We start from the raw sequence: 14,032 nt of genomic DNA, 5'->3' as shown, positions 1-14,032 counted from the left end.
GAACCAAAAGAATGGTGATGTCACACGGTCAGAGATGGGCAGAGTGGGGCATCAGAAACCTCTACCTGTAAAGCGTTAATTGGAGAGGACTTCATTGCTCCGATGACTAGTCATTATGAGACAAGTCTCATATCTCATACAACATGCAAATAATATTATTATATTGTATTGTATAATTGGGACGAGAACCCTTTTGTGTCCATGGTTCATTTCCCATTGTGCCCCCGGGGAGGGAACCAACACTTGTTTTTTTGTAGATAAATAAGTAAATAAACGTTCAAATAGACAAATAATGAAGTTATTCATTTCAAACTCTCACAAATTGCAATCGAAGTTTAGCTACCCCGTTTCGCCCCGGGTTCCCCTACTTCTTTTTATTTATTACGAAATCATAGACAGTAATCACGTGGAAAAATATTTTGATTTTGAACGAGGGCAATATGTGTAACAGAGATTTGCTTTACTATATAGATTATTTGATAGTTTGACGTGTGTATAATCTGTGGTTTGACGTTTGCGTTTGACGTTTATTGAAAATATTTTTCAAAACAAAGATTTACGCTGGTGGTTTAGATAGTTATTTTTCAATCATTTGTATCAATAGAACTCGTTTCACAATCCTTTAATACTATTAATATAAGATAAAATATTTTTCGAAAGGATATGGGTAATAATTGAGAAACACAATGGTTAAGATTATATTTCTTCATCCCGATCTCGGCATAGGTGGCGCAGAGAGACTCGTGGTAGATGCAGCGCTCGCATTCAAGAAAAAGGGACACGAAGTGAGTTTCTACACTAATCATCATGATAAAGGGCATTGCTTCGCGGAAACAAGAGATGGAACGTTTCCAGTGACAGTGGTCGGAGATTGGCTTCCTAGATCCGTTTTTGGAAGATTTCAAGCGCTTTGCGCTTACACGAGGATGGTTTATGCAGCGATATACTTAGCTTGGTACGTTATTCCAATTCTCGAACCGTCACTGATATTCTGCGATCTTATTTCGCTTTGCATACCATTGATAAAATGGGCGAAAGGAAATTTCAGAGTGGTTTATTACTGTCATCATCCAGATAAACTTCTAACAACTAAAGGTGGTTTCATGAAACAGTTGTATAGAATGCCACTGAACTGGCTAGAAGAAGTTAGCACTTCCAAAGCTGATAAGGTGCTCGTCAACAGTAAATACACTGCTCGGGTATACAGTGAAGCTTTTAAAAAGATTTCCGAAGTTCCCGATATCTGTTACCCTTCTATCAACACGGAATTTTTCGATAAGTCTACTGCGAAAAATATAGATAAAGTTTTGCGAGTTCAACCGGGGGCCATATTGCTGCTTTCCATAAACAGATACGAGAGGAAGAAAAATTTAGGACTCGCGTTGCATTCCCTGCATTCTCTTCAAGAGCTACTTTCCGAGGAAGACTGGAGGAAAGTGCATCTTGTAATGGCGGGTGGATACGATCCGATAAACAACGAGAACTTGGAACATTATGAAGAGCTGTGTGAATTAGCGTCGAAGCTCAAATTGAATGATAAAGTCACTTTTTTGAAGTCACCTTCTGATACAGACAAAATTTCTCTGTTGCATCACTGCAATATTCTAATCTACACACCTTCCAATGAACATTTTGGTATTGTGCCTTTAGAAGCCATGTATTTTGCCAAACCCGTTGTAGCTGTGAACTCCGGTGGTCCTACGGAGACGATAGTTCAGCAGGTAACTGGCTTCCTGTGTGAACCGGAACCTGCGAACTTCGCAGTAGCCATAAAGAAATTGGTCACCGATGCTGACCTCCGCGAAAGGATGGGTGAAGCCGGGAGGAAAAGATTTGAAATGAAATTCTCGTTTGACGCCTTCACCGACCAATTAGATGGAATACTCAAAAGACAACAACAGTGCTTAATTGCCGCCAAACTCGTAAAGAAGGAAAAAAAGAACCAGTAGAATAACTGTAAGGAAGAATTAACTTAAAAGTACTTCCAAATCACATTGGTATATTGCTCACTAGTAAAACACAAAAGAAGTCAAAAATACTCATTCTGCAGGAAACAGCTTTGGAGTTGGAAGAAATTCTGGCAAATAGGCAATATGTACATTTTGTATGATTTTTAGCAACTGATTTATTTTGAAAGGTCATTATACCACGGATAATTCATTATCATATGATTTTTTTTTTAATATGTAGTAACACAGCAAGTCTGGCGTTACAGAAATAATTTTATTAGACTCTTACAATGATGTCTTTTTCTTGTGAAAGTGTTTTCCTACGTGTGCGATATTTTGTGAAAATCATTAATTAATAGCAAACGTTCTATGCCTTAAATTACTGAATAATTTTGGTTTAAATTGAATGGTCTTCATGTTGAGTTTATCACTGTATTTCAGATGTAAATATTTTTTTTTTTAAACTCTCAAACTAACATAAATTGTTTATTGTAAATATAATATTATTAATTCAAGTAATTTAAGTCAAAGAACTTGTAATGGAGAAATCTTCCAAAAGTGTGGGACTCAAATGTAAATAACACCAAATTTACCTTTTTTATAATATGTATGTATTATTAAATGTGATATATTTGAAAGCATTTGTGATCATTTTACATATTAAAAAATATATTACCATTTATATGAAATATAGTAAAATTGTAAACACTAATTTAATCAATTTCCTTTGTTTTGTGTGGTTATAGTAAAAAAACTTGCCAAATTCCTTGTGTTTTATGTTATAAAATATTGTTTAATATTTTTCATAAACTGCATTTTTAAAAAAAGAAAATCATATTTGATACATACCTGTTTTCTTCTTTTTATTTGATGCCCTCAAGAATTTATATTTTTAGAGCTACATATTTTACTTTCTTAAAAAATGAGTGTTTTAAAATTAATTATATTCTGGTGTGTATATTGTTTTGGCCATGTCTTAATTTTATTGTATTTATAAGGAAAGTGTAAATATTTTTAACTAAAATTATGTACATGTTGCATTATTATTATTTATATTAGAATGCCCTTGTATTGTTTTTAATTAGATACCAGTAGTTCAATCACAAATAACTATCGACGTGCTAATAAGCGACGTGAAAACAATTTTTCACCATGGTTGTTTATCGTATTCGCGATCACAATGGAACATCCGTGAAAACCTTATATTAAATGTCAAAATATTTACGTTTCGCGACGTATAATCTGCTGCGCAATCACATATTTGAATTTCACCGGTGTAAATTTGGAAAATATTCCCAAACTGTTTTATTTATTTATTTTTAATCATGCTATTCATTGCACGTAGCCGGCGGTTGGCAAGCCAAATGTCAAGAAGAGCAGTCTCCATAGTAATTGTAATTTAATTTTCACTTTTTTGTGTTAGATACTCCTTACTATTTTGCAAATGCAATATCTTGTATATTTTTTTATTGTAAACGCCGATTTTTCGCCAATTAACTGTATTAATTTACGAGGAAAACAAAAAACAAACCGACACGAGCGTTGACTTATGACTGCGATAACTTAAGCATGTTCATTGTTCATTATTGTTCATTGTGATCGCTCAAATGCTTAGCACGATTTTAAGCACGGCGATAGTTATTTGTGATTGAGCTACAGACCAATAATAAGTTGCATTATGAGATTTACCTCAAATTAATAGATACATTCCATAATCATGTAGAAATCAATCTACATAAAAGTATATTCAGTGAAATCCTTGTTCAAAAAGAAAATAAAATTATCCTGGGACATAAAGGATCTTGCTTTTCTTAACAATGACAAGCATATTTATTCTAAATGTGAAAATATCTATGAACAAATTCAGAGAGAAACATCACCATTTTTATTTTTGTCGTCAGAAAATGTTTATTGTGATGTATTTTCTGTTGATGATATTAATAAATAATGATCAACAATTATTGTGTTTCTTTCTAAATACAAGTTTCCTGAAAATCTGTAAATAAAAAAAAATACGAAAGGAGACATTTCCTTAAACTTTAGTGGTATATTTAACTAAAAAATGCAGATTCACGACTTTAGCATTGGCACAACGATAAATACATATTTTTTTGGTGATTCCTACACTATTTAAATACATATAAATAAAAATATGAGATTTTTAACTAATTTAAAAAAAACTTTCATTGGCTCTTCTGTAAAATTGGCTACTTGTGAACTTTATTCTTTCCGTCAATACACATCGAAACACGTTTTTTGCATGATTAATATGATAAATGAAAGGGGTTTTTTTTTTTTTCATTTAATTTATTTTGTACAAAGGCATTTATTTATTTTGTTTATATTCAAATGTTAAAAATACAAAAACAATATTTTTCAAAATAAGATTTATAAATAATATAAAAACAAATCCAACACACAAGGAAGTTAAGCCCTACAGGAATTAGGATATAAAAAATGTATTTTCACATGCGGTAAAAGTTAGAGCATTAAATTGTAGGGTTTCTTGAATATGTATGAAAAAAATTAATGAAAATGAACTACTTTGCATGACGTCACTAATTCTTCTAAATTAACCAATGATAGAGAGTTGCGATAGATTTCTCAGTCATTTTTCTAGTCAACTGACGAATCAGCAGAACTCATTGAGAAAAAGGGGAATAAAATTTGAAACCTCGCATGCGAAGTAATTTAAAAAATATACAACTTTAAAAAAATCATAGCACTAATACGATAAATAAAAACTAAAAAAAACTGCATTGTGTTGTTGAACACATACAATGTACAATATTTATCTCTGCTCACATAGGTTGCGTACTGTGAACCAGTTTGTTTATAAAATAATTCAACGTGACATTGGCAAAAGCATACAATTTATTATGCAACGCCATTTTATTTAAAAAAAATAAAATAATTAAACATTCCAATTTTGTATAAATTTGGATTACTAGCATAATCTTATTCAAGATTTTAAAATAAAAAATACCTATAACCGATATCACCAATTCAAGAAGAATCCACAACTTTTGATAACATTGATTATATTAGCACGTGTACTTTGTTTTGTGGATTACTTTTAATAATGATTTTATGTACATAAGAAAAATAAATAAATGTGGCGTTAAATACAAACATTTACCTTTTATAAATTAGTCATATGTGTTTTGCGCACTTTTTTTATATTTTATACCAGTGATTGGGTTTCATCATCATTGACTTAAGACTAGTGGGAAGCTATTGTTCTTATGTATATACAAATTAAGGCAGGAGTTAACAACCATGATTTTAGAGTGATGACGTCGGATGCTACAAAACCTCTTTTGCTGCTCAATACAAAAAAGTGTTCAAAGCTTATATCACACATTTTTGTTTGAAAATTAAGGGTGCAAATCCATTAAAAAAATGACAGTAGTTCCTCAATTTCTATAGTGTTTGTTTATTTCTCAGCAGAGGGGATAAAGGAGATGAAAGACTGATCCCCAGGAATTGGCTCTATTACGTCCAGTTGGATATTGTATTGCTGATCAAGTCCCAAATAGCAATCACTCATGATGTACAGAGTAAGAATTGTGCGACCTGCAAAGAGACATTAATCTTTAAATTGTATTTTTTATTTTTTTTAAATCATCATCTTTGTTGAATAAAAATAATAAAATGGAGCGTATCTCGATCATCTGTTATTCTGCTTTTATTGAATCTTCTAAGAGCTTTTGTTTTTATGCCCCAATGCCTAGAATGTGTAGATTAGTCAATTCGTCACACAACTTGGAATTCTTTGGGATACATCTTCCGGCTTAAATATAGATGTTCAAACATAGGCTAAATGGTGAACGTTACACAGCGTGTGAAGTGGCCACGTAAACCAGCCAATGAGAGGTCATAAGCCCTGTAAATGCCTAGACTTCTATATTCCCTTCTATAAAATGTTCTTCATCTCTGTTGTAATATATAAAGATTATTACCTTGTTTAAATGGCGTGATGAAACTGATATGTTGCACAGAACGGGATCCTCGAATTGTGGCCCTTTTGAGCGCCAGCACTTCTTTGAACTCCACGGAGCCGAGGGTCAGGAACCAGCCCTCATCCTTCCCCCGCGGGAACTTGGGACAGTGCACAGCGCTGCTCTTACCGCCACTTCTAGTCAACTCCACAATCAGTGTGTAATCCTGGAATACATAAAAGGAAATTATAAATGTCGTAGTTTAGTTTTAAGGAGTTTTTGCTTATTGATGCAGGGACCTTCTACAACAATTGAAGATGACGTAAGAAAACGATGTTATCCTTCGATGTGCATTCATTCATCATCATTCCCTTTCCACACCTAATGGTGCATAGGGCACTGTATTGGTGCACCAATCGCAGCGTATCTTGATCATTTGTGTTACATGAAGGTAAGTTGATCAGTCTTACGCTTCAGGTACCAGTCTAGGGACTATGAAATATTCTAGTGTAAAAACACCCTTTTAAATAGTATTTCATATCAACCATGTAGGGAACCAAACCCGATACCTCTTGCATGGTAAGCAAATGCGCTGACTATGTTGAATAAAATAGAGTATTTGGCTATTAAGCGCGAGAGTAATGGCGATAACTGCATTGAACTGGTCTGAATTAAACTCTACTGAACTACTCGTGGTACCTAAGGGTGCTACTGCTTTTATTTCATTCCAAGTAGGAAATTGAGGTCATCTTCTATTTCCCTTATTGTCAGCAATTCGACATCTGTGCTAGGTAAATGAATGATGTTTTGATTATTTTGTTGTGTACGCACAGGAAATGCATAATACACCATCTGCACTGTCCTTAAAACGATATTAGGTCAAGCGACAGTGGGCAATAGTTTCCGGGTGAGTCCCATTTCATAGTTAAATATATCCCCTAAACATCACAAAAAATCAAAATTTCGGGTAGTAATAAACTTCATCTTGCTGATCGTATCGACCTATTTGTTAAGCTCTTAAAATAAATAAGTATAAATCATACCTGCTCGCTATGTACTCGTATCCAACTAGATCTATCCTGAGGTTGGACGACAGGGATATTCTTCTCCATTGGACTATCACTCCAAATCCCCCGTATGGCAAATTTCACCCTAAGAGTTGGCATATCACAGATAACCTGAAATAAATTTTATACATTCATTTGGTATTCTTTTGATGAAAAAGTGATCTAATATTGAAAATATCGTTTGAAATTTTCATACCATCATCATTATCCCCTTAACCATGCCTAATGGTGTATAGAGCACTGCTTCGATACTCAAATCACGAACATCGATAATCGTACTATGAAAATAGCTTTTTACATAGTAAAAATTTATGAACGTTTTTTTGTAGCTTACCTATAAAAAAAATACTGCTCGCCACTGTTTTCCTTATACAAGATTTTTGCCTGAGAGTAGCTACCGAGTAGAAAATACTCATTCAGAGTTCTGGACATATTTCACAAACATACATTTATTCAATATTTTGCTTGGACACTGATACTTACACAGGTTCAAATTACCTTGTAAATCTGCTCGATTTGATGGTCGTCGAATTCATTTCTCAGTGTCCCGGCCAGGGCTTCGTAGTTCCCGAGGCAGGCCATCTTGAGGCCGGCGGGAACGGTGCAGCACTTGGCTGTGGCGCGCGACATAGCCTTCATCAGGTACAGGTGGTGAGGCTCCACATGGGGGAGGGTGACAAGCGGCGAGTCCCCGACCCACCGAGCCTGAATTACCATCTGCATGACTTGCTGCGCGCACAGAGTGGCCGCCAGCCAGCCGCGCTCGGCGCATGTGTCGATAATAGCCTAGATGTAAATTGCGGTAATTAGAAAAGATTGTACCCAAAAAACTGAAAAGATCCATGAGAGCCTAATCTGCTTAATAGTTTTGTTACTCCTGCTATTGTACAGTTAACACCAAATTTTTCTTATATGTAATTGCTGATGTCGCACACCCCCAGAAGTACACTATCGTAAGTCTAAATTTGGCTATTTTGAGTTATGAATTCAGTTTAACCACTTTTTTTTTCGTTTTCTTAGGAGACTACTGACATTCTCTATGATTTTTATTTTAGGATATCACGCCCTCAGAAGAACACTGTGGTATGTCTAAATTGGCATTTTGAAGGAGAACAAAAACAAACATTTTAAAATTTGTTAATTCTCATAAATTAATGTATATTAAAGGTCAGATAAACTGTTTTGATCAGATGCCAGTCCCGAAACTATAAAAATTTGCAGCGAAAAAACACTTTTGTAAATATTTCACATCAACATTATTGGGAACTAAACCCAGAGCCTCATGCTTAGTAGTTAAACACGCTTACCGCTACACTTCGAGACAGATAAGGATTAAACTTGTCTTTTACATTAGAATATTATGAATGCAAATGAACACCTACTCTAGGAGCATCACATTATTTGAAAAAAATATATATGTGTTAATTAAATATACAATTGAATTTTGCAGCCGTTCTTCATGAGGCGATTTTTTTAGTCGTAGATAATTGAGAGTTAGCGTCAATAGCACGGCACATTAACCCATCTCATTAAACAAAGTTATAACTATGCGTTCAACCAATAAGTAGTATAAATATGTAATATAATTTACAGACCTGAAGTATCCTAATAGACTGATCTAAGACTGACTTCAGATCGGTCAAGTAATCTGTAGAAGGAAGATGTAGTCGGGAGAAATGTGCTTGGAGCAGCAGGAAGGTTTTAGTATGTGAAGAGTCGAGAGTTAGAGGATCTACATCCCACTTGCAAAGTTTAGCCAATTCACTGGAAACAAAAAATAGAATATTCACATGCACACTGATAATTCATTTTTACAATATTTCTTTTTAAAACTTTCAAAAATAAATAATCTACTCTCGGGGAACCTCGTTATCAAAATGCGTTAAACATAAAAAAGTGATCGTAGAGGTGGGTTGTACACAAATCGACTAATGAATAAAAACATCATCATCATCAAAGTCTTATACACACACAACGGTACATAGGGCACTGCATTGTAAAAATAAAATGCAGCGTATCTCGATCATCTGTTGCAGGAAAGCAGGGTGGTCAGTCTTATGCTTCAGGTGCCAGTCCAAGGGAAATTAAATACTTCAGTCTAAAACCACATTCGAAGACAAATATTTCATGCTAAGCTTCTCAGGAATCGAACCCGGGACCTCGAGCGAATGCGCCAACCTCCACATTACGAGGCGGACTTTTCTCCAATCGATTTCCTTATTCAGGATTTTTACCTGAAAGCAGTCATTGAGTCCAAAACACTCGTCCAGAGGACCGATTTTATTACACACACGGAACTGTTTTCATAATCCACCCAGACACAGACCATGAATGAAATAAGTACATAAAAAATCAATTGTATTAGGTACACTTATGCGAAAAAACAAAAGAAACGTAAAGAAAATAAAACAGTTTTAACAAGAAATGACTAATCCTTGCCAAGATTTCTATATCTGTGTAAATCTAGAACCTCAAAATATATATTAATGCTTTTTTTTGTGGTTTATAAAATAGCAAGTATTGATACCCGTTTAATCCATCTTCATTGTGTCTGACGGGAAGTGTGCTGTACTCGTGGGCATCACACAACACACGAAGCATGTCTTCCAGGCCGATGTCCGGGGATAGCTTGTCGCAGAAGTGGCGCATGGTCTGATGGGACAGGTAGTAGAAGGAAGAAATACGACCCACCCACGTACTACTGATGTTACGCTCATCCTAGTATACATACATATACAAGTCATTGATTGGTAGAGAATTAAAAGTAAATTTAGATCAAATATTTTAGTGCCTCTAGTCAGCCACTTTGAGAAATTTGTCAAGAAAACATGTTTGTCAGGCGTATGTCAAAACAGTGTTTGGCTATTATTTTTTCTTTCTTTTAATTCAAATCTACAGTCATTCACAATATCAACAAATTTTGAGTTCGTTCGAATTTGTTTTTATTTAGAGCTGAAACTTTTATTGATGCGGGTGAGATTTATCTGACTGAATAAGGAAGTTCAGTGCTATAGAAAATTGGATATAAAAATGTTTGAAAAAGTAATGAAAATACACTACTTTAAATGAATGTCACAAATTCTCCTAAATCAACCAATGATAGTGTTGTGATAGATTTCCGGTTTCCGGGAAGCTAACTCACCAAAGAGAACTAGTGATGTCACACACAGTACTTAAAAAATTACAAAACTTAAAATGTAGCGATATTATTACAATACATAAAAAAAAATTGATAGTCTATGAACAAAAAAAATTTAAAAAAACATTGAACTTTCTTATTATTTCATCGGACTGAAAATAAACAGTTGAAAGAATTGAAGAAATATAGATGTTCAAACATAGGCAGAATGATGATAATGTTACGCAGTGTGTAAATATTTAAATAAAAATATATAGATTCAAACTCGACACTGGCTAGAACACCCCAGTGGGAGGTGAACAAGCCATTTAAAAGAAAAAAGAAGTGGTCATAAACCCTGTAAATATCTAGACTTCCATATACCCTTCTCTAAAATGTTCTCCATCTCTGTTGTTACATGTTTGTTATATAGATAGATGAAGCCGGTCCATGGGCACAAGACTAGCAGCAACAGTTTTGTATTATTTTTATGCACAGTTATAGGAATAAATACATATGTAATAATAAAAATATATGAATTCATAGATTCATACCTCGTGTATTTCTATGCAGTTAGCTGATGCGAGGGTGTCGAGAGATGTCTGAATTAAATTGGACAAGTATCTATTCACATCCACAGCCTCTAAGGATTCTAGATTATAGTAAGACGGATTCTGTAACAGTCTCCTGAAGTAATATGTCCAGGTTAAATAATCTAACAAGTCTTGCTTGGTTTGTACAGTTCCTGAAAACATAAATCCTATTAATTCCGATAAAACATCATTTTATAATTTAAAATCACTTAATAGGATTAGTGTCAATACATTTTCATCACTAATTTTTACAAAACAATACTTCAAAAATCTAAAAACATCATCATGCTGTTTCTCCGTGGGGGTAAACAGAGAGCATAGAACGCCATATCACTCAGTCTTTGTTTACAGACTTCCTCTTTATTCATACATCTTCTAATGCACGCGCGACGGTTTTTTCAATTTGTCACGTCTCCAAGTATTTGTTGAATTTGGTCATGCCATGTCTTTCTAGGTCTACCTCCTTATTTGCATCCATCAACATTTGCATTGTAGTCACAGTCGTTTTTTTGTTGTCCATTTGCTCTATATGTCCAAACCAACGCAGTCCTTGATTTTGTCAATAATGCTTGTTTCAGCCTTACACAATGCATGGATCTCGACATTTCTGCACCTTTCATACATAGTTTTACGTGCGAAGCAGCAGCAAGACTTATTACGAGAGTAAAAAATATCCTCACATCTCACAACATCTTCGAGATTTGCACTTGTTAAAAAACCCAGAGTGTATTTAAATCCCTTAATGAAATGGCTCCAATATACTTATCGGACCTATGTATTAGGGAAAATACATGTGAAAGAAAATCTACTCTTAGGTCAGCATTTGATTCAGGCAAAGGAAAACTTGTCAAAATCCGGCGCTGCCCAAACACTAGGTTTGGAGATTGTAGTTTTGCCGTGGCCGTCCCCTCTGCCTGGAACCAATTGCCTTCAAACTTGCAAATCATCGACAGTCCCAGTCAGTTCAGATCTTATCTAAAATCTCAGTTTTTTAGTTTATCATACACTCAATTTTAAATCAGAAAATATAATATGTAACTTCATCTTAGTTAGAATGTAAGTTTACATATAAATTGTAAAGCGCCCTTGAGGAGATTTTTCTCAAAAATGGCGCTATGTAAATCAGCCTAATATTATTATTATTATTAGTTTTATCACACATTCGCCTGAGAGATCGCATTTCAACAGCTTTCAGCCTACTTTCATCCTTGTTTTTCCAATTCCATACTTTGCTCCATACCCATACACAAGGGTCGGCACTAGGACTCCATTGTGAACGGCTAATTTTGCCTTATCGGAAAATCTAATTACCAAGAATTAACAAATATTTTCATGCATTTAAAAATAATTTCATTATTAATATTTAACACATAATACAAAACGGCAGCCTTCGTGGTGTAGTGGTTAAGACACTTGACTCACGCACGGAAAGTTCTGAGTTCGATTCAAATGTGATTTTTCAAAAGCCTGGGTATTCGCACTGTAATTCACCACTGTAATAGGGTGTAATTTAAAAAATATTTATATAATAAAATCACTACTAGATTAAAGTAGCCATTTTTTTTTTCTTAGTATCATGGCCTGATATTTAGGTGCTGTTTATAAAACCTTTAACAAGAGAGTAGAACACGTCAAAGAAGCTGTAATTATCAAACTAAGCATTAAAAAAAAAAGCTTACAATTACATATATATTGATAATTTTTTTTTGGTATATCTTATCCTAATTGATTGTTTCTGTGCGTGGTAAAACTAACCTGCTACAATCTCAGCATTGAGGTGATCTGGGAGAACGGCAAGGATACTAGATTCAACAGGAAATGGTTCATAAAGGAACTTTTTGTAAAAGTTTTTCTTCACGTCATGCACCAAAACAACGGCAACTCCTTCCACATCGAACTGTAAATCAAACAAATCATTATAACTATCACTAAAATATAAGTTCTAACCACAGTATTATTTTTTTATGTGAAAATCCATGTAACATGGAAGTTTTTCGAGGTACATTAAATTTTTTTTTTTAACATTTAGCATTTGATTTCTGGTGTACAAACAACAAAAATATGTACCTGTGGTCTGCCAGCTCTTCCCATCATCTGCAAAACATCAGTAATTGGCATATCGACATATCTTTTTTGTTTCCCATCAAAATATTCTGTTCCCTTGATGACAACCAAATGGGCAGGAAAATTAACACCCCAGGCTAGTGTTGCCGTACAAATAAGAATCTGGAAAAATATCATAAACAATGAAATAACAAACAGCTTTTCCAAATTAAAAAATAAAGAAATTAAAACAATTAAGGCACTTACCTGAATTTTTTGGTTGACAAACAGTTCTTCAACTGTCTTTCTGTCTCTCTCTTGAAGACCAGCATGATGGATTCCAATTCCAAATGCTAAAGTGAGTTTAAGATTACTTTCCTTTATATTAAGAATTATTTGTTCCATTTCCTCTTCTTCCATATGCAAAAATTGCTTGGGATCATCTTCAGCTGCAAGATACGCTATTAAATCTAGAGCTGTCAATCTAAAATAACACAAAATTTTTAAATGTTACTATTAGCATTATTAAGTACATAGTACACAAGCAATAGTTCATACAGAATATGTTGGCACTTTGTAAGAATATTGTAAGTATATTAGATCACCGCCTCCTTTTCCCAACCATAAGACATTAGGACCAAACTCTTAAAGGCAGAAATTATTCTTCAGAGGAGTAACCATTTCTATTGGCCATCTCCAAACAATTTTCAACAACTTTAAAAAATATATTATAGAAAAGATTAATGATATTTCAATTCACAAATTTGGAATAACCAGAGACCAGTTTCATCGCTTTTATGACATCTTTGAGACTAGTATATTTAAGTGTTAGTCTCGAAGATGTTCGATAGCGGTGAAACCAGTCACTGGTTATTTCTAATTTGTGGATTCGCGTATCACTTGTTATACTTTTATTTCTATGAATAAATACAATGAACTTCCATCAAGAATTTTCACTAAGAAACTGGAGCTTTTTTAATAAGATTTTTTCAAGACTTACCTTGTTTGTCGCCTACTTGAAACAAATACTAATGCAGGAGAGTCTGGTGAGTGCTGTCGAATCGCTTGGAAAGTTGGTTTGTTCATTGACATCATACGAGGACAGTAATGTCTGCCAGGGTGTCCTGATATATGCACCTGGTATAAAGAAACACAAAATTGATAAATAAATAAACAGACATGCACAAAACATACAGCAATTTACAGTTTTCTGTAAATATATATTTTTTTAATTGCTTCTCATAATACTAAATTATTAATAACAATTAAATTTAAAATAAAATCTTTTGACGACAATTTGTTATAAAGTTATTTAAACCGT

General features: G+C 33.9%; 2 protein-coding genes across 2 annotated transcripts in view; one reads left to right on the top strand and one right to left on the bottom strand.

The window, feature by feature from the left end:
• Positions 1-484: 484 nt before the first annotated feature.
• Positions 485-3,907, top strand: Alg2 (alpha-1,3/1,6-mannosyltransferase Alg2). The gene has a single exon (XM_088237673.1). The coding sequence runs from the start codon at positions 687-689 to the stop codon at positions 1,947-1,949; it is 1,263 nt and encodes a 420-aa protein (XP_088093799.1). The 5' UTR covers positions 485-686; the 3' UTR covers positions 1,950-3,907.
• Positions 3,908-4,235: 328 nt separating this feature from the next.
• The window catches only part of obe (activating signal cointegrator 1 complex subunit obelus), a 30,850-nt gene continuing 21,053 nt past the window's right edge, over positions 4,236-14,032 (bottom strand). The window contains exons 28-38 of the mRNA XM_088237640.1: positions 13,712-13,848; positions 12,979-13,195; positions 12,736-12,894; positions 12,424-12,565; positions 10,630-10,820; positions 9,485-9,675; positions 8,553-8,721; positions 7,456-7,743; positions 6,934-7,068; positions 5,912-6,116; positions 4,236-5,525 (exon numbers count right to left, since the gene is read on the bottom strand). Coding sequence (XP_088093766.1) covers positions 5,386-5,525; positions 5,912-6,116; positions 6,934-7,068; positions 7,456-7,743; positions 8,553-8,721; positions 9,485-9,675; positions 10,630-10,820; positions 12,424-12,565; positions 12,736-12,894; positions 12,979-13,195; positions 13,712-13,848 — 1,974 coding nt within the window. The 3' untranslated portion in view covers positions 4,236-5,385. The remainder of the gene's footprint in view (positions 5,526-5,911; positions 6,117-6,933; positions 7,069-7,455; positions 7,744-8,552; positions 8,722-9,484; positions 9,676-10,629; positions 10,821-12,423; positions 12,566-12,735; positions 12,895-12,978; positions 13,196-13,711; positions 13,849-14,032) is intronic.

Source organism: Micrasema longulum, unplaced genomic scaffold, assembly GCF_059751315.1.
Source record: "Micrasema longulum isolate JH-2025_06_02 unplaced genomic scaffold, ASM5975131v1 h1tg001764l, whole genome shotgun sequence".
Classification (NCBI taxonomy): Eukaryota; Metazoa; Arthropoda; class Insecta; order Trichoptera; family Brachycentridae; genus Micrasema; species Micrasema longulum.
Note: the sequence above shows the minus strand (reverse complement) of the source record. Positions and strands in the feature narration are given on the sequence as shown.

Coding starts and splice junctions, on each gene's coding strand:
- Alg2 (XM_088237673.1), top strand. CDS start 687: ATGGTTAAGATTATATTTCTTCATCCCGATCTCGGCATAGGTGGCGCA.